Source organism: Musa acuminata, chromosome BXJ2-4 (assembly GCF_036884655.1).
Source record: "Musa acuminata AAA Group cultivar baxijiao chromosome BXJ2-4, Cavendish_Baxijiao_AAA, whole genome shotgun sequence".
Classification (NCBI taxonomy): domain Eukaryota; kingdom Viridiplantae; phylum Streptophyta; class Magnoliopsida; order Zingiberales; family Musaceae; genus Musa; species Musa acuminata.
In genome coordinates, this window is record NC_088341.1 from 1,016,111 (window position 1) to 1,036,768 (window position 20,658).

At 42.7% G+C, this 20,658-nt stretch overlaps 2 protein-coding genes, 1 long non-coding RNA gene and 1 other non-coding gene across 5 annotated transcripts; all 4 read left to right on the forward strand.

Moving 5' to 3' along the window:
- Nucleotides 1–610: 610 nt before the first annotated feature.
- On the forward strand, nt 611–5,424 carry LOC103980536 (tubby-like F-box protein 1). Its single transcript, XM_009396972.2, has 4 exons — nt 611–932; nt 1,147–1,234; nt 2,367–2,496; nt 4,668–5,424. The coding sequence occupies exons 1-4, from the start codon at nt 633–635 to the stop codon at nt 5,224–5,226; spliced, it is 1,077 nt and encodes a 358-aa protein (XP_009395247.1). The 5' UTR covers nt 611–632; the 3' UTR covers nt 5,227–5,424.
- Nucleotides 5,425–6,027: 603 nt separating this feature from the next.
- On the forward strand, nt 6,028–10,039 carry LOC135609372 (uncharacterized). Its single transcript, XR_010485758.1, has 2 exons — nt 6,028–7,379; nt 7,455–10,039. It is a non-coding gene; the product is annotated as an uncharacterized LOC135609372 (long non-coding RNA).
- An 815-nt stretch (nt 10,040–10,854) lies between these two features.
- On the forward strand, nt 10,855–20,232 carry LOC135583280 (callose synthase 12-like). Of its 2 annotated transcripts, none has more exons than XM_065102566.1 (3): nt 10,855–11,073; nt 12,086–17,577; nt 19,555–20,232. In XM_065102566.1, the coding sequence occupies exon 2, from the start codon at nt 12,192–12,194 to the stop codon at nt 17,574–17,576; it is 5,385 nt and encodes a 1,794-aa protein (XP_064958638.1). In that variant the 5' UTR covers nt 10,855–11,073; nt 12,086–12,191; the 3' UTR covers nt 17,577; nt 19,555–20,232. The 2 variants fall into 2 exon arrangements, with proteins under 2 accessions (XP_064958638.1, XP_064958639.1); XM_065102567.1 differs by having other exon boundaries at nt 10,863–11,073; nt 12,115–17,577.
- On the forward strand, nt 15,202–15,281 carry LOC135611421 (small nucleolar RNA J33). Its single transcript, XR_010486563.1, has one exon. It is a non-coding gene; the product is annotated as a small nucleolar RNA J33 (small nucleolar RNA).
- Nucleotides 20,233–20,658: the final 426 nt, after the last annotated feature.

Consider the following 20,658-nt stretch of genomic DNA (forward strand, 5'->3'; position numbering starts at 1 on the left):
TGGCCTTTAGCTCTTATCCTCCACGTCGATGCCTCCTTGACCCTTATCCTCCGTGTCAAAATATTTTTTACCTAAAAGAAAAGTAAAAAAAAAAAAATCCTTCCTATACCAACCTAAGAACCCTTAACGGTTATATTTTAGCTTGGTACATTACGGATCAAGAAATCTTTGACCTACAAATCTTGAAGTAGCCCTACATGTTCTTGCCACCTCATCTCCTCTCCATCCTATCGTCTCACAAGCCTAATTAGATTCATTATTATCTTTAATAAATCCTAAATTAAAAACAAAATATATACCAAACCTAAATATATCTAAGACCCAGTCCACCTCATCACGATCCACCTCCATTTGCCCATTCCACCCTGGCGAGCAACAAATACATTTCGTAACAAAAACAAAAGCAGAAACATCCTAGCAACAGACATGTTTTTCGGGGCTGGCAACAGAAGTTTATGAAGTAAAAATGTGCTGCCACCAAAGAGCGAAAGCACTTCTCTTTTTCCGTTTTGACAACTGAACACATTTTTAACTATTCATATATATATATATATATATATATTATATCTCCTGTTCCTCGAACCGGAGAGAGAGACAGAGGGGAGAGAAAGAGAGAGAAGCGGATCGAGGAGATGTTTCGACGGAGAGGGATTCGATCGGAGGAGGAGATAGAGGAGGGAGGAGGGGAAGCGGGGACGGCGGAGGAGGAGACGGGGGAAGGGGAGGAGGAGGAGGGGAGGTGGGGGAGGATGCTGCCGGAGCTGCTGGGGGAGATCGTGAGGCGAGTGGAGGCCGGCGGGGAGCGGTGGCCGCAGAGGAAGGACTTCGTGGCGTGCGCCGGCGCCTGCCGCAGGTGGAGGGAGGCGGCTCGGGCGATTGTCCGCCCCCCGTGTGAGACCGGCAGCATCACCTTCCCGTCCTCCATCAAAGAGGTGTTCCTCTCTGTTTTCTCCTGATCTTTCTAGTTCTAGGGTTTCCGTTGCCTTTGCCTTTCTCTCTGTCTTTAGGGATTTGGAATAGATCTGGTTTTCTTTTCTCTATTAGGGCATTTGATAAATATTTACCAATCAATACGGTTTTAGATATCTATTCGATCTTTCTGTGTATTGATTTACGATGTGAACGATGTTTGAGCATGCTATGCAGCCTGGGCCGAGGGACTCTCCGATCCAATGCTTCATTAGGAGGAACAAGAACAACTCCACCTTCTATCTCTATCTTGGCCTTACAGAATGTAAGTAGATGCCGCCATCAACCATCTCAGGTTTTCCCATCATAGTGTACAATACATCACTTGCACATATTGGGATCTTTTTTTCTTTAACTTTCAAAATTCCATTTGTTTATGTTCCTTCAATATCTGAGGTCTGGATCTTATACATGTTATGATGCCAAAAAAAGAAAAACTTTGCATTTGTCATGAATTTTGGCTTTTAGGACATGAAGAAAACCCAGCTAACCTTTATGCATAATATTATTGAAACTAGAATCTTAGGGGGAAATTGAGGGGCAAAAGGCATGGGGGTCTGCTTTGGACATTGGTCCATGTTTTTGGTACCATAACTGGCATCAGGGTTGGTGTTTGACTCTATCTAGGAGCTAAAAACAGAGGTGCTTTGGCGCAATGAAAAGAGAGACAGGTTGGAATGTATTTTCCTCTTATTTTGGTGGAGGGATTGGTATTAAAATTCCTGTTTTTTGGTTATTCCAGGCATTAGATCACCTTGACAAATACATAGGTGTCAGATTCCGTAGGTTAATGCACATAAAAGCATGCATGCATCAACTTCGTGGATGTTTGATCTGATGAGTGCTTTCCGACAGTGATTAGGCTGATCTGTGATATCTAGCAGTATCTTTAAAGGTCACTAGCTTAGAAAAAAATATTAGTAAGCAAATGAAAGTGATAGGACTTGCATGGCACTAAAACCATGTAGTTCTGCATGTAGGTGCGTACATTGTCAACAAATTTGTGTTGGCATTAATTTTTAGATAGTTATTGGCTTGGGTATGATGGTGAAGGGCAAAGTTCGTTGATCCTTCAAGCTTGTCCTGGGGCTTTCTGATGTGATCTTGAGTATCATGTGGAGGCCAAAGTTGATCCATCAAGCTTGTATTGGGGCCTTCCTTTGATATTGTATCACCTAACCTTCTTATATGATTTTCTTTTATAGAGATTTGTTGAGGCTGAGCTTCTATTTATAGGTTGGTGATACATTAATTTGATAATTTGTTCTCACATTATTCTTTCCATAAATGATACAGAAATCTTGTCTATTTCTAACCGTGACAATACGTAAAGGGGCCATTAATAATGCCATATATTTCTGTTGACTTATTGCTCATTATTTGGTTTCTTCTTGCAGCTTTTACAGATAAGGGAAAGTTCCTTTTGGCTGCTCGACGATTTAAGCATGGAGCTCACACCCAGTATATTATCTCGCTCGATGCTGATGATCTATCTCAAGGAAGTAATGCATATATAGGAAAATTGAGGTTAGTCTTCTCTTTTGATGCCATGCCTCTTATACATTTAAAGAACATATGTAATCCTGTTTTTCTTAAATTTGTTTATCTTTGTTTCTTGGTCTTATCTCCAGCAGGGTTAACTATTTACAATATATAGAAATTTATAATATATGATATAGAAATTAAGTATAATATGTTAATTATAAAAGTTCAAATTGATGGCTCATTTCTATAAATACAAAAAATATGAGTAGCTTGTTGTTACAGGGGTAACTAACTCATTAACTTGATTAACCCAAAGTATTAGCTCAAAATGCTTAAACTCAAGCTAATGATAATAGACCCACTCTAGCTTTATAGATCAACTAATTTATTCTCACTTCCAATATAGAAATAAATTGGATGACGATCTCTCTCACTTAAGCGCCTTTCTATACTCGTAAAGGCCTTATACCAAAATCGTTCTAGTATGATTCACATGTTGCTTCATCCTATGATGTGCATCTAAACCTCGTCAACGTGTAAACCTTTCTTATTGGGACTTCTAGCCATGCACAATACAAACTCAATATTGATCCACGCTAATACCAATAGTTGTGACTTAGTCCAATTAGATTATTGATACAGTAACATGATAAGCTTTAACCATTGATCCAAAAAAATTTGAACCCACGTTAATGGAAGTACGCTAAATTAGGGTGTTACAATGAGCTACCTATGAATCTGGCTAGAGGCACATGACTGTGAAATCAGCATTAGTCAGGGTCTCACATGTACCAAGTATGGTTCAATTTTGGCCTTTATTTAGGTCTTGACGAGGACATTAAATATTAAATAGGAGAGACTGCAACACCCTGGTTTAGTTCATCATATGGGAAGTGGGAGAAAGTTTGAGTTGGCCATTAGCAATAGATGAGTCTTAAGCTTAAGCATTTCAGTTAAATGATTCATGTTTAGCAAAGTAATAAAAGTAATTTCATTGGACCAGGTCGTGACACTTGTGATTGGTATATACACCAATAAGTCTGTGAATAATGAAATATGTTCAAGTTGTTGCTTTGTTCTTCACCATATGTATCTATTAGGTGTCCCGACTCCCCATAATGTTGGCATCATTCAAGATTAGAAATAATCGGACAAACATATATGTAGCAGAGTTGGTGAGATTGTGTTTATGGCATGGTCATGTATGCCATTATTACTGATAAACATATGCTGATATGACAAAAAGGGTCAAAAAAGAAAATTTTTACCCTAGATTGAAATGGTAAGAGAAGAAATATACATACCTTGATCCCATTAGTGGCCATCATCTGAACCATCATCTCTGTCCTTGTCTCTGGTCGAAGGTTGGAGGGATGTGTTGAGACACAGGGATGAAGAACTTAAGTCCCAGACATAGAAAGAAATTGCTCAAAGAGAACAAAACTCATTGAATTTGGTCAATTCAGCTTCATTCAGCTAATGAAGTGGTCCATGTCCTTTCATGAAATTTATATTTGAAAAACATATCATTGATACCTATAAATATTATCAGATATAGGAGGTTTTATGTGCTGAAACTTTTCTACGGCAATATACCGGCAACCAAGCTCCATACAACTAGGTACTACAATTCATAGACATTTTGAAAAAGCTAGAGTGCTCTGCGATCTTTGAAAAAAAAAGATTTATTTATTTCTCATCTTTAATTTTTCCTTGTTAACTTCATTCCTATGATCCATTTTTCCTGTTTGTGGGGCTAAACCTTTCCATTTTTGTGCTTATTCTAGAATCATTTGCTGAAACCTTCTATCGCTTTTTTGTGTATCAAATTGATTCAAATCTTTCCTTTTCGAACACCATATTTAGATTATAAATTCTTGCTCTCATTTTTTGATCAAGTAATGGTCCAAGCATGCATAGACTTCATGTCTTTTAGGGAGGTTACCAAAATATTTACATATTTGATGGAAATTAATATGCTTTTTGTTGGTAGACATAGTGATGTGGGACTTGTTTTGTATGGAAATTGGGTGGTGCACAATTTGTGAATGTACTGATGAAGATAACGCGTTATTTATTTTACAAGATATGACAAATAATATATTTATGTGGTTGAACTGTACTTTGTGCATACATAACCTTGCCCGGACATATATATTCATATCCAAAAGCATGCCTGATGTGTAATAGTGATTCCCATATTTTCCTTGCAGGTCTAACTTTTTTGGCACAAAATTTAAAATCTACGACAGCCGGCCTCCATACAATGGTGCAAAGGTGTCAAGTAGCCGAGCAAGCAGGCGTGTTGCAAGCAAACAAATCAGCCCACAGGTCCCTGCTGGTAATTTCATAATCGGGCAGGTCTCCTACAAATTTAACCTTCTCAAAAGAGGGCCTAGAAGGATGCACTGCACTCTGCAGTGCCCATCAGCGGCACAGGACACCACGGAGGAAGATTCTTCAAAGCCAAAGGCACACAACCCTGGGGTAACTATCCTGAGGAACAAAGCCCCTCGGTGGCACGAGCACCTGCAGTGCTGGTGCTTGAACTTCCATGGCAGGGTCACGGTGGCCTCCGTCAAGAACTTTCAGCTGGTGGCAACCGCAGATGCCAGCCAACCGTCGGGGATCGGAGATGAGGAGACGGTGCTGCTACAATTTGGTAAGGTTGGGGACGATATGTTTACCATGGATTTCCGTCAGCCACTCTCGGCCTTCCAAGCATTTGCCATCTGCCTCACTAGCTTCGGAACGAAATTTGCATGCGAGTAAACTTGTTCCTAGATGCTTCATCCTGCATGCTGTTGTGTTGTAGCTGCAGGGAGTGGATTTCTCTTGCTTTATTTTATTTTCTCATCAGGTGGGGTGCCTTTTTTTTTTTTTTTTTCCTTTCTTTCTTTCTTTTGTATAATTCTCTCATGCAAAAGAATGGTCTTTGGTGGTAGATATACAAATCTCTTCTTTTGTTTACCCCTCTTACTCTCTCTCTCTCTCACTCTCTCTCTGTGACAGTGTCTAGTTTTGTGACAATGATGGCCATAAAACATTCTTGGGAGTACGAAGTGCTGATCCGCTGTTCCAGTACAAACGTATTGCTGTCAACTTGGCCATGTATCAAATAGATGAATTCTTTTGTGATCAAAGAAGACTAATCAGTTTGATGCCATGTATCTCATGCAGCATTAGATCAACTAAGAAGAGGTGAGCTGGGAATTAAATGTTCCAAAAAGGAAAAAGAGCTGACACATAGGTTAGTTATCTGTTAACAGTCCTTTTGCAATACATATGATCACATTCATCTTTTTCATTTTCAATATTATATTAAATGAGATGCCACGATAGTGCGATCACTTCCGATCATCAAATACGTCGAATCATCAGTTTTACTCCAACGCATAACTAAACTAGAATGTGGGGTGGGTCCCATTTAAGCACCGCTGATATCGTCGAGAACTATTTCCGATCTCGCCCATTCTTTGATCAAAATTAATCAAAACCAATCCGATTGGATCGCGGTCTGATTTGAAATAATCCGATATATAAAAAAAATTGCAACAGGAACGGATTGTCTTACATCTTAAAAGTAACAAGGATACGAATGGCAGTGTGCTACGGTTAAACATCATTGGAAGCAGCGTGCGGGTCCCCCCGAACTTGGGGCTGCGCCGTTTCTGCCTCGGTGCACCAGGCTGGCAGACGAGGACGCGGAGGGTCGGAATGAGTACGTTTCTTTCGACACCTTACCCACTTTGCCCCTCACTTCTCTCAGGTTTGCGTTCATTTTTTAGGGGCAATTTTGTAACTCAATTATTCCTTCCACTCCCACCGTCGTCACTAAGAACGACACGTTACAAGCAGTGCTACGCGGCGCCGAACTTGTTATTTCTCCGCTTCTGGGCTTGGTAGGACGCTCTGCGACCACGAAACCAGCGACGGGGATGTTCCGTGTCGATCGGCTCCTCGCCAACACCGGCGAACTCGCACGCCCGGCGCCACCTCACGTGCTCCTCGCTCACCCATCGCCCCTTCAGCCGGCGCCTGTCGCCGCTCCATGTCACCTGCCCCATCCCGTTTTCTCTCGTTCAAACCCTAACCCTAATGGTGGCTATCGAACAAGACGAGAACAAGCTGAGGGAGAAAGAGGAGAAGGGAATTTAGATTGGATCGGGAGATGGAAGGGACGGGGGCGGCGCCGTCGAGACCGCGGAAACCGGCTCTGCTGGAGCGAGTTGAAGCGTCGGCGATTGTCGGCGCTTGGGCTGACCGCTACCTCGACCTGAACCGCGGGAACCTCCAGCGAAAGCGCTGAAGATCGTCGACGGCATCAACTCCGGCCGTGGTGCTGGTTGCCGCTGGAACCGCACCGACGTTCAGTGCAAGAACCGGATCGACATCCTGAAGAACAAGTACTGGGTCGAAGAGGTTCGCATTGCCGGCGGCGATGCCGAGAGCCAGTGGCCCCCCTTCTCCCGCCTCGACGCCCTCATCGGTTGCGCGACCTCGGCCGCGAAGAAGCCCCCGTCTCGCCGGTGCTCGCGCTGACGCTCTCTTTCCATCGCAAGTGTTCCCCCGAGGGAAAAGCGGCCGGCCTTCTCCACTACGTTCCTGGGGGCGGCCGGTTCTTCAGGCTCGCGGCCGCAGTGGACGAGGAGGAGGTATTGCGGTCGCTGTCAAGGTCGTCCTCGAGGTCAGGAAGGGGGTGGAAGTGAGGGAGGGAAGGAGAGGGCAATGGGATCCGAGAACGGGCTGGGGCGATCATGAGATTTGCTGAGATCAATGAAGGGTAGAGGAGGTAAAGCAGAGGCAGATGATGCAACTCGAAAGCCAGAAGATGGAGTTTGTTAAGGTGCTGGAACAGATGCAGATTTCCATGGATTCACAGGTGCAGCTTGCGAAGATCAAGCGTGTCAAGCGATCGGACACTGGTGAGCCACACATCTCCTTTTATCCTGTTTATAATCTATATATATAAGATAAATTTCGATTTCTTTTCGTTGCAGATACGCTGCAACAGTGAGGAGAGGTACAGAATCATCTTCATTTCCTCATGTGAACTGGTATTTGTTTATTTCTGATTTAATTCGAGAGATATCATGTTTGAATTCCCTCCTCCACCACAATTTTAAGTCTTCGGTGGCTGTGGATATGATCGCTAGAGTTGGGAATGCAGTTTTGACCACTGGAATATTGTCATTGGTTATTCATTTATGCTGATTTTTTTGGTAGCTCTTCAGCTTTGCATATGTGTTGTTTTGATGTGTCAAATCACTAACAGAAAACCTGCTACTGTTATATGTCAAAAGAATTTAAAATCTAAGTAGACTTTCTGCTAGAAGCTTTGAATTTTAAATATGTAGTGGAATCATTGCAATCAGACCAAGGCATGTTGTATGTTTTTGTGGAACCAAATGTTCTTTCATGGAAGAAACACTAGCAGCTTTTGGTTTCAATCTTGTGACAACTCCAAGAAAATATTGTTTTTCTTTTGTAGTTCACAAGGGGATCTCAAAGAGCAGTAGATTATGAATTTAGATGCTACATTTCTAGTGTTGGCATGTAATATGAGGAATACTTCAATCTTGTGACCGCTGCCAGGACATTGTTTTTCTTCAGTAGTTTATAAGGTTGATCTCGAAGAGCAGTCGGTTATGAATTTAAATGCTATATTTCTAGAGTTGAATGTATTTCAATAGTTTTCAGCTCTACTTAGTTTAAAACTCTTAATTTCTATGATTTGTCACTTTTACTCAATTTTAAAATTAATCTCAACTAAATTCTTCTCAGTTCCAACTATATCATCAACAAACAAAAATAATGGTGCCCTGCTAAATACTAGGATTTCATAGAGATTCATTATAAATTCATGGGGCCAAACACCCTTGAAACTCCACCCAGGAATTTTTCATCCAAAATATTCTATACTAAAAGTAGCATTATTTAAATCCACCTTCCAAAACCCTTGTTTAAGCTCCATAGCCTATTTAGTATGACAATTTCATACAATTGAACCAAGCACTCTCAAAATTTCATCTTCAAAATCCCAATCTCTTAATTCTTCTCTCCACATTCTGGGACACAAGTTCCAACTGCACCAATGAATTTTCAAATTCTAGAATATACAGATTCTCACTCATGCATCCCATGTTTGACATCTCCCAATCAAACACAAAATTTGATTCCTTTTTTTTTTTTGCATAAACTTGGGATTTGGATATTTACTCAGCATTTTTTTTTTGTTTTGAGAAATCCTGAGATTTTAAATCCCTATACATGGGACTATGAAAGTTTATCCTGAATAATAGAAAACCTTTTGGGATAGCAAACTTATGAACATCTTGTGATATCAAAATGATAAATTATTGATTACTTGGATAATTTAAAGCCATTGTTATATATTCCAGGGATTCTGAAGCTGAAAAATTGATCGAGTCAAATCAAAGATTTTATTACTTTGACCTTGAGTAAGATGAAATCAAAGTGTCATGCTTCATAAGTAGCCAGCCATGTTTTTGAAATTTCTGCCTACAATCTCTGCTGAAGTGTAGGCAAAAGATTTGTAAGATTCTTGTAGGTTATTTTAATTAATTTCCCACAATATTGTGAAAGCATTTGCCTGCTTCCAATCCGATTTATTTGATGTCGCTTTATCCTCATTAGTTCCTATTGCCATACAATATTTGGAGAATGGAACTTACATTGAATATTGATTATGAACTCCTGATCCCTGAATGAGTATTTCCTTTAGAAATAGCTCGTGACATGTGATTTTCTCATGATATTCTGCTTTGAAAAGATACAAAGAGTATGAAGAAAAATAATCAAATGTGTCTGGTATTTGTCATATTCTGTTTCAATCAGCACTTAAAAAAGCCTTTTTAAAGTTTTGATAGTCCCATATTCTGAGACTTAAAATGATATTAGATTCTATTTGACAATGGTAGATTTACTCCTGTTAATGCCCTGACCACTAAGATGGAGCATGTAGTTTCTTAGCTTCCTCTATCAAGTTTTAAGTCTCCTCTATACTTTTTTGCATTTGTTGTAGCACAGGCATTTTGATTCCTTTCGGACTTCTGGAGTACCTTTAGTATCAGAACTGACATGCTAAGCACAGACCCGTATTTCTGTTATATATTCCTTGTGATCCACATTTTGTTCAGGCATATCTGGTTATTTTCTGTATGAACTTGTACTACCACAAGCAGTTGACCCGTCTCATCAGCTTCAGCTTTAACTGCATCATGAGATCTCCCATCAGCTAAATCTCTTATCCGTCTGATACCATGTTCTCACTGATCTGTGATTAAGTTGCTGACTCGGGTGCCTCATTATGCAGGCATATTTGGCATGTTTAGTTTGGCTGGATTTTGTGGTCAAATATCAGAATTGGTATATTTTTGTCATTAAAATGCTTTTTCATTATCATCGTACACTTTCTAACAATTTCACATCTTCTTCCTGGACAAAAATGTTGTCTCACAATGTCTCTACTGGTGATTTGTCGTTTCTGAATACAAGCTGTTTAAACCTATTCCATACGTGATTTATTACATCTAAATTATTCTATTCTGCTTGCATTGGTTATCGTTCAAAGTTACCCTTTTTTTCTTGGATGTGTGCGTGTATTTCCATTTTTCATCTTTTTCTTAAGAGTTAGTACAGCATGCTTTCGTTCAACTTCCTTCATGTTGATGATGTGTTCACCGTATGGTTTTAGCGTACCATATTAATTGTAGCCCGTAATTAGATTTACATTTGAACTCAGTTTGCTGTGTAGCTGTCGCTGCTATCTAAAGTATTATATATTATCTTTCTTTATGTAGTCACTATTGTGATGTTGCCTTTTATTTCTTGATTTTAGATGTGAGTTAACTATATCACCATCATATTAATTATTTTGATGTGAAATTCTTGAGTGACAAGTTTTTAGTTTTGAACTGTATAGGCGAACTATAAAAATATTATTTTCAATTCAGAGAATATCAAATTTAATACCTATCTTGTTCAGACCTACCTCGGTATCATCGATTAAGCCGATCCGGATCGAAACCTACGGCGCGGCGCTCGGCTTGCCGACTTCCCCGGATCCACCCATCTGTCCAACGCGGACACATGCAGGTCCATCCCGCGGGTCCCATGATCAAATCCTTTTCGGCACGCTGACAGCCCACCCTTCTCATTTACTACTTGCTTTGCACTTGGTCGTGACGGTGGGACCTGAAACCACAAAAGGCAGGTTGGCGGTGGGTGGGTTATCCAATAAAGCACTGGCAAGTCCTCTGCGGCCAACATTTGTCTATGCGTCACCGGTCGCGCCGGTTTCCTCGATTGGACTCATCGGGACCCAGCCAAAACGTAAAGCAGGTATCCGGGCGGGTAGGAACATCACCGGGTAAGAGAAGAAGCCCAAAGGGGCAATTCTTCCATCTCCCCACGTAGGGCTTCAAATCTAGCGGCCACGGCGAAGATTCATTTGTCGCGCACAGAACCCTCCCTTCTCCTTCTCCTCCTTCTCATCCGCATCTCCGGTTTACCCATCGTCCTCTCCTTCTCCACGGAAGTTCGTCTTGGAAGAGATCTACACCCAATCTCCTGCCTCGCTGCTCCAATCTCTTTCAGGTACGATTTACTTGGTTTCCTTTTATTTTCCTTACTAACGAAGAAAAGAGGAAACAAACGAGAGAGAGAGAGATAGATGCCAAAACCTCCGTGAGAGCTGGCTAAAATGGAAAGCGAACTCTTAATTCTTCTTCTTCGGGGAAGGTCAGTAGTGTTGTCTTCTTCTACGTCGGGGAAGGTCAATAGTTTTGGGTCGACGTTCGCTTGCTTACCGGGTAAGGTTTCGAAGCCGTGTGTTTCGCCTTGTCTCACCGCCTCGTTTTTGGACCGTTGCCGCACCAGCACGGCGTTCCCGAAGTCGACGTCCCAGTCGTCCGTGCCGTGGCCGCGGGTTCGTATCCCGAACCGCTCGCGTTCGCGTAGGCTTCACACGTTGCTCAGTAGTGGACTGGAGGTGGCTCGATTCTCGATACTTATGCGTCCCGGGATTCCGCCCCCGAAATTTCCGCCTCGCTCACGATGGCTGTCGGGGTCCACATGAAGTACGGCCCGGATTGACGGGTAGACCGAATGGGTGCCATGATTGGTTTCCGAATAATGTGTTGCAGAATGAAGAACTTCTTTCGAGCGGGGAAAAAAATAAATAAAAGAAAAAAAAAGACTTTCAGGGCCTCGAAGCTGTCGTCGATATTTGACTTACGGATTGCTACGAATCATGTGAAGCCGCTTTTAATGGTTTAAAAGATTCCGAGAAAATTATTCCCTTGAAAGTTTAGTTAACTAACTCCATTCTAATATTTACCCATTTGCATATATGATTTTGCTTCTTTAACTATAAATTTTGCTTGTACATGTGGTTTTGTCAAAACGCAGTTAATTTTCGTTAGTCGATTCAATTGTTTGTTAGCACTTAATTCACATTGTTTATCCTAAAGTATTAATGGTATTTTAATAGATAATTTCTAATTTGTAGTTTAGTTTCTATGGTGTATGAAAAACCGTTTTTTTGATGTAATAATGGTAAAGAAAATTATGATAAAGAAAAGAAAATTTGATATACTGAGACCTGCAGGCCGCTCGATCTCATCCGTCTTCGTGCAGATCAAAAGATTTTTGAGAAGACAGGAGCGAGGGAGAGGGAGAAGGAAAAGGGCGTAACTCCTAGATCTGATGCGCTTATGAGCCTCCGCCAACGCCCCACCCGGCCCGGCCCGGGCGCCACCCATGGCCCCGGCGCCGGTCCCGCGGCGCCGCCCCGCACCGCGGCCGCGCCGCCTGTCGCCGGAGAGGGGGATGATGAGGTCTACAACATCATCCCCATCCACAATCTCCTCGCGGATCACCCGTCGCTCCTCTTCCCCGAGGTGCGCGCTGCCATGGCGGCCCTACGCACCGTCGGGGAGCTCCGTAAGCCGCCCTTCTCCCGGTGGCACGACGGCCTCGACCTCCTCGACTGGCTCGGCGCCTTCTTCGGCTTCCAGCGCGACAACGTCCGCAACCAGCGGGAGCATCTCGTCCTCCTCCTCGCCAACGCCCAGATGCGCCTCCAGCCGCCGCCGGACAACATCGACGTCCTCGACCATTCCGTCGTGCGCCGCGTTCGCAAGAAGCTCCTCCACAGCTACACCTCTTGGTGCGCCTACCTCGGCCGGAAATCCAATGTCTGGATCTCGGACTCCGGCCTCCGCCGCGTCGCCACCGACCCCCGCCGCGAGCTCCTCTACGCCGCCCTCTATCTCCTCATTTGGGGCGAGGCCGCCAACCTCCGCTTTGTCCCCGAGTGCCTCTCCTACATCTTTCACCACATGGCCATGGACCTCAACCGCATCCTCGAGGACTACATCGACGACGCCACCGGGCAGCCCGCTCTCCCCGCCATCTCCGGTGAGAACGCCTTCCTCGCCCGCGTCGTCACCCCCATCTACGAAACCATCAAGCGGGAGGTCGACGCCAGCCACAACGGCACCGCCCCCCACTCCGCCTGGCGCAACTACGACGACATCAACGAGTACTTCTGGAGCAACCATTGCTTCGACCGCCTCCGCTGGCCGCTCGACCGCTCCAAGAACTTCTTCGCGACGCCGCCCACGAAGAACCGCGTGGGAAAGACGGGCTTCGTGGAGCAGCGCTCCTTCTGGAACCTCTACCGCAGCTTCGATCGCCTCTGGGTCGTGCTCATCCTCTTCCTTCAGGCGGCCATCCTCGTGGCGTGGCATGGAGACACGTACCCGTGGCAGAATCTCCGGACTCGCGACGCCCAGGTACGCGTCCTGACCATCTTCATCACCTGGGCCGGCCTCCGCCTCCTCCAGTCCCTCCTCGATGCCGGCACCCAGTACGGCCTCGTGTCGCGTGACGCCAAGTTGCTCGGTGTGCGGATGGTGCTCAAGAGCCTCGCCGCTGCGGCGTGGACTGTTGCATTCGCCGTCCTCTATTCCCGGATCTGGGACCAGCGCAACCGCGACCGGCAGTGGTCGACGGCTGCAAACCAGCGGCTGGTGAACTTTTTGGAAGCCGCTGCTGTGTTTGTCCTCCCGGAGCTGCTCGCCATCGTGCTCTTCATCATCCCTTGGCTCCGCAACTTCCTCGAGAAGACCAATTGGAGGATTTTCTACATCCTCACTTGGTGGTTCCAGAGCCGTACCTTTGTTGGTAGAGGACTGAGGGAAGGTCTATTCGACAATGTCAAGTACTCTCTGTTCTGGGTCGTGCTCCTTGCTGTGAAATTCTCCTTCAGTTACTTCCTGCAGATCAAGCCTATGGTCACCCCGACCAAAGCCATACTCCGCCTTCAAAACGTCCAATATGAGTGGCATGAGTTCTTCTCTCGTACAAACCGGTTTGCGGTGTTCATCTTGTGGCTACCTGTCATCCTGATCTATCTAATGGACATCCAGATCTGGTACTCAATCTTCTCTTCATTGGTCGGGGCCCTGGTTGGCCTGTTTGCGCATCTTGGGGAGATTCGTGATGTGCAACAGCTGAGGCTGAGGTTTCAGTTCTTCGCTAGTGCAATGCAGTTCAATCTGCTGCCAGAGGAGCAGCTATTCCAGGACCATGGTACACTGAGGAGTAAGTTCAGGGATGCTGTCAACCGGCTGAAGCTGAGGTATGGCTTGGGGCGCCCATACAAGAAGATCGAATCGAATCAACTGGGTCCCAGCAGGTTTGCATTGATATGGAATGAGATTATTCAGACATTCAGAGAGGAGGATATTTTGAGCGACCGTGAAGTGGAGCTTCTTGAGCTTCCACCCTATACATGGAATATCCGGGTGATCAGGTGGCCGTGCTTGTTACTCTGCAATGAGCTGTTACTTGCACTCGGCCAGGCAAAGGAACTGAAGGCCGATGACAGAAAACACTGGAGAAAGATTTGCAAGAATGAGTATCGCCGCTGTGCAGTCATAGAGGCCTATGACAGTGTCAAGTACTTTCTGCTGGAGATCATCAAGGAGGGAACTGAGGAGCACTCCATTGTTGCTGGAATGTTCGAGGAGTTTGATAGTTGCATTCGGGTTGAGAAGTTCTCGGTGGAATATAATATGGGTGTTTTGCAGAGTATCTATGACAAACTGGTTGTCCTACTGGGTACATTAGTCAAGCCAAATAGGAATAAGAACAAAGTGGTCAACACATTGCAGACCCTCTATGACATAGCTACCCGTGACTTTCCTAAGAACAAGAAGAGCATAGAGCAACTTAAAGATGCAGGGTTGGCACCAACCGGGTCAAGCGGTCTGCTCTTTGAGAATGCTGTTGAATTGCCCAGTGCAGAAAATGAGAACTTCTACAAGCAGGTAAGGCGGCTGCATACAATTCTTACATCCAAGGATTCCATGAATAATGTTCCAAAGAATCTGGAGGCCCGAAGGCGTATTGCTTTCTTCAGCAACTCATTGTTCATGAACATGCCACGAGCTCCACAGGTTGAGAAGATGAGGGCCTTCAGTGTTCTGACTCCATATTACAACGAGGAAGTTTTGTACAGCAAGGAGCAGCTTCAGTCAGAGAATGAAGATGGCATCTCTATCATATTCTATTTGCAGAAGATTTACGAAGATGATTGGTCAAACTTTTTGGAACGTATGCGGAGAGAAGGAATGACTGATGAAGAGGAGCTATGGGGTAAAAGGTCGAGGGATCTTCGGCTTTGGGCCTCATATAGGGGTCAGACGTTATCACGCACTGTGCGAGGGATGATGTACTACTACAGGGCTCTCAAGATGCTTACCTTTCTTGATTCTGCTTCTGAGATTGACATAAGGGAGGGGTCGAGGGAGCTACAATCAGTTGGTTCATCAAAGAGGCAGAAAACTGAATTAGATGATTCAGAGGATGGTGGCAAGTCGCCATCACGAAGCCTGAGCAGAGCTAGCAGTGGCGTCAGCTTGCTGTTTAAAGGCCATGAGCATGGAACTGCCCTGATGAAGTATACTTATGTTGTTGCCTGCCAGATTTATGGGAACCAGAAAGCAAAGAATGATCCACGTGCCAATGATATTTTGTATCTAATGAAGAACAATGAGGCCCTTCGTGTGGCCTATGTTGATGAAGTGAAGTCAGGCAGAGATGAAGTGGCCTATTATTCAGTTCTTGTTAAGTATGATCAGCAATTGCAGAAAGAGGTGGAGATATACCGGGTCAGGTTGCCTGGGCCACTGAAGCTTGGAGAAGGCAAGCCAGAGAATCAGAACCATGCCTCCATATTTACGAGGGGTGATGCAGTTCAGACGATTGACATGAATCAAGACAACTACTTTGAAGAGGCCCTCAAAATGCGCAATCTGTTGGAGGAGTATTCCTACAAGTATGGTTCTCGGAAACCGACAATCTTGGGAGTCCGAGAACATGTTTTTACTGGTTCTGTCTCTTCCCTTGCTTGGTTCATGTCTGCTCAGGAGACAAGCTTTGTCACACTTGGACAGCGGGTTTTGGCAAACCCTTTAAAGGTTCGTATGCATTATGGCCATCCTGATGTCTTTGATCGCCTTTGGTTTCTGAGTCGAGGTGGCATTAGCAAAGCTTCCAGGGTCATCAACATTAGCGAGGACATATTTGCAGGCTTTAATTGTACACTTCGTGGTGGTAATGTTACCCACCACGAATATATCCAAGTGGGTAAAGGACGGGATGTAGGCTTGAATCAGATATCTATGTTTGAAGCCAAGGTTGCTAGTGGCAATGGTGAACAGACCTTAAGCAGAGATGTTTATAGGTTGGGTCATAGGTTGGACTTCTTTCGAATGCTCTCTTTCTTCTACACAACTGTGGGGTTCTACTTTAACACCATGATGGTGGTACTGACTGTTTATGCATTTGTTTGGGGACGACTTTATCTGGCTCTTAGTGGTCTTGAGAATTCTATCAGTAACAATGCTGACTCTACGAGTAATGCAGCTCTGGTTACTGTTCTTAACCAGCAGTTCATTATCCAGCTAGGCCTTTTCACAGCCTTGCCAATGATTATAGAAAACTCCCTAGAGCATGGCTTTCTTCCTGCAATATGGGACTTCTTCACAATGCAGCTCCAGCTTGCATCCATGTTCTATACCTTCTCTATGGGAACTAAGACCCATTATTATGGGCGTACAATCCTTCATGGTGGTGCAAAGTATCGTGCTACAGGACGTGGTTTTGTTGTCGAGCACAAGAAATTCGCTGAGAATTATAGACTCTATGCGCGTAGCCACTTTATCAAAGCAATAGAACTTGGATTAATACTGACTGTTTATGCTTCTTATAGTGCTATTGCAAAGAACACTTTTGTATACATAGTGCTGACAATCTCGAGCTGGTTTCTGGTGGTATCATGGATCATGGCTCCATTTGCATTCAACCCATCTGGTTTTGATTGGTTGAAAACTGTTTATGACTTTGATGATTTCATGAACTGGATTTGGCATCCTAGTCGCATTTCTGCAACATCTGATCAGTCTTGGGAGAAATGGTGGAATGAAGAAAATGACCACCTTCGGACAACTGGTCTTTGGGGAAAGCTACTGGAGGTAGTATTAGATCTCCGATATTTCTTTTTCCAATACGGTATCGTATACCAGCTAAATATTGCCAGTGAGAGCCACAGTGTTTCTGTGTATCTGCTTTCATGGATTGGTATTGTTGCAGCTGTTGGGATTTTTGTTGTTGTGGATTATGCCCGAGACAGATATGCTGCAAAGGAACATATTACATATCGTGCCATCCAATCCTTCGTAATAGTCTTTGTGATACTTGTGATTGTTTTGTTGTTCGAGTTCACATCCTTTGAGTTTATTGATATCTTCACAAGCCTGTTGGCATTTATTCCAACCGGTTGGGGTCTAATATTAATTGCTCAAGTGATCAAACCATTTATTGAATCCACTGCTCTATGGGAAACTGTGGTTTCCATGGCTCGGTTCTATGACATCTTGTTTGGGGTGATTGTGATGGCACCAGTGGCATTTTTGTCCTGGATGCCTGGTTTCCAGGAAATGCAGACAAGGATTCTCTTTAATGAAGCATTCAGTCGAGGTCTCCAGATATCACGAATTCTTACTGGGAAAAAACAGGACACAATTTGAGGTACTTCATATTTGCGTTGTATGTGTTTTTTTGCTGTTCCATGTGATCTTTTTATTATGCATATGCCTAAATGCAAAAAACATTTGTAAGTTGGTCAGGTACAAGGTTATTTTGGATCTCTGTTCAGAATAATACCATTTGCAAATTGGTTTTTGTTGTTGTTCTCTTTTTCTCTGACATGAAAACTTAGAAAATTACCTATTCTATATAGAACAAGGTAGAAAACCTTCTGAATCTACTTGCAGAGTTGTCCATGACTACTGAGTCTTGACTTTTTGTTAAAGCTAGAAGCTTTAGTTTTTTTCTTTTTAAAGTTATTGCTAGGTTCAGAAGTCATTCTTAGTTCATCTAATTGAATCAGCTGGTATTCATGTTGTCTTTCTTTAGACCATGACTATGCAGTTCTCCTTGACACTTTGTTAATTTTTACTGTACTAGTGTCACACCTCTGATATGATAATTAAATCTACTGTATGATGAGGATTTTCTTACTGGTAACTGCAAATATTGATTGTTCGATTTTCATATTTTCTCATTGTGAAAAATTTAATGAACTGGCAACCATTTAAGTGCAAGGTTACTTTTTTCCATTACTTGCACCTTCTTTTTGATTCTTTTTTATTATTACAAAAAATAAAAAAAGAGGGCTTCCACTTACCTGGAGCACCTAGTTGACATGGTTGAATCGGGTTTCGAAGGTTGCTTTACTTGATTCCAAGTCAAGTTTTGAACCTTGGCATGATGAATTCAGTTGCTTAATCCTCTTCAGACCATTGAAAGAGTTGGTGCCACTACAGAATATAGTAGCCTTGGTACCTTGGCTGCAGGTTCTTATATTGCCAGTAGTTTGTTGAAAAATAAATTCTCTTGATCTTTTGGGTTGTTACTGAAATTATTTCTTGCCACACTGTTGTGGTATCTAAGAATCAAGACACAGATTCTGATTGATTTTAAATAAGGTTTCAATCTAATAAAAAAGGCATTGTAAATTATCTCATTCGTATCTTTCCCAAAAGATGGATTGTCTCAGAACCATTTCTGTTTTTTTACCAAATCAGTTATTTCGATATGTTTTTTTTTTGTTTTATCCTATATTCTGTTGTATTTTATAGATTGGCATCCACCCTTATCCTGCACAAATTGATCATAAACCCTTTTTTTGTGAAATTTGTCTATGCAAGCATGTCAAAAGCTTACTCTGTTAAATAACTTCCGTCACATTACCTTTTCCTACCCATATAGGGGTATCAGATGGCTCACAACTCAAAACCAGTACTTTTCCATCAATAGATATCTTGACAAAATTTTATTGAGTTTGTATATTGTCAACCTTTTAAAGCAGGCATCAATCAAGAACTCAAATGCCCATCTATACCACATTTTTGTTGTTGGCAGATGGGTATGTTCCGTTAGTTCAGACTGGTATACTATTATTCTGGCACAAGCAACTGTCACCAATTAAAAAGAGAAAAAAAAAATCAGGAAAACACCAAAGGGAGAACATGGGTAAGAAATGGAGCTCTTTGATAAGTAAATTATACATCAGGAACAGATCCTTACCAGATTGGATTACAGAGTATACATCTGAGAAGTCGCTTTGTGACATACTTGGGATGCTAGTGATCGTGATGTTTGACTCTACCTGTTGGTAAGTGATACTAGCTAATCACGTGTAGCTTCATCAAGTCATTAGTGGAGTCGGTAATAATTGGATCTGCACTAGATAGAAACAGTATAGTTGGGATTGACAGGATTAATCAAATCAAATTGATGTGATTATGATTTGTCAGGAAAATAACTCAAAAGAACCAAAACAATTATAAAAAAATTAAAAATGGTGAAATAATAGAGAAATAAAACAAAAATGAGAAATGCAAACATTATGTTCTAAAAGTATAATTGAGATTTCAGAAAACTTCTGTATGATTTTGCATTCTTGATATCATGAATTATTGATATGGAAAAGGTTTCATGCAGGTATATATCATGATCATGCTTGGTTACCGGAGATACTCCTGAACGGCTAGCGGTCTCTCTGTTTCTTGCAGGTGGAAACACCTGCGGTCTTTGTTATTTTTTGCTTTTGTATCTTATCGAGCTGGTATTCCCTTAGATTGGATGGTGTGTCTCTCATTTGGAACTTGACATCTCTGTTCTAATAGGCTTTCCCTGGCAAAGATCTGGAAAAATTGAGAATTATTAGACTAATGAAGCTACGATGTGGGTGTTGATATTTTTTATTCATAACGTTCCCTGGAGCTTTTCTTTCTTTTCTTTCAGTTATCTCGGTTTGTATCTATGAACACACATCTTTCCCTGAGGACCTCGAGATTAGGATCCACCAAGTTCTGCTAAAGTACACTCATTCTAGCAAGTGGCAGGCAAATTTTCTGATGACGGGGCTTCCCATGCACCGATTAAGTCCCACTCCTGTATGTTGCAACAAGTCGATAAGCAAGATGTTTTCAGTTCAGTGTTTGTGCAGCCAAGTTTGATGATGGGCAGCGAAACAGAATGCTTACTGTTGGGTGTTAGAGACTTCTCTTCTAGGATGCTTATGCATTGTAATTAATCTCTATTTGAGTTTCTTTGGCTTATTTAATCTCTTGTTTATATCAGACTTTATGCTTTGTAATTAATCTCTATTTGAGTTTCTTTGGCTTGTCTAATCTCTTGTTTATACTAGGCCTTAAAACAGCTGCAGCATTGATTGAGGTAGTGGTTACTAATTCGACTTGCTCATCGTCTGGTGTCACACCGTGGATGATGGATGACAAGGTGATGAATACCAGTCAGATCAGTGGGTATCAATTGATATCCATCAGTCTGATTAGATACTAGTGTTGAAATGTAGTGTTCGATGCTGGTACATGTAATGCAGTTTATATTTATGAACGCAAGTCTGATGATGTTAGTGAGTTATGGATACTATAATTCTCTGGATGTTACTGAAGCAATCGAGTTGTTCTTTACATCTGTTGAAGCAGGATGATCCACCGCTGCCAACAAATGCAGTTTATATTTACACATTACTAGCTGTTGAAGCAGGATGATCCACCGCTGCCAACAAATGCCGCGCAT

Excerpts from the sequence above, each read along its gene's own strand:
- LOC103980536 (XM_009396972.2), top strand. The coding sequence starts at position 633 with ATGTTTCGACGGAGAGGGATTCGATCGGAGGAGGAGATAGAGGAGGGA. Across the intron at positions 933-1,146 it reads TCCCGTCCTCCATCAAAGAG|CCTGGGCCGAGGGACTCTCC; the intron begins GTGTTCCTCTCT and ends CATGCTATGCAG. Across the intron at positions 1,235-2,366 it reads CTATCTTGGCCTTACAGAAT|CTTTTACAGATAAGGGAAAG; the intron begins GTAAGTAGATGC and ends TTCTTCTTGCAG.
- LOC135583280 (XM_065102566.1), top strand. The coding sequence starts at position 12,192 with ATGAGCCTCCGCCAACGCCCCACCCGGCCCGGCCCGGGCGCCACCCAT.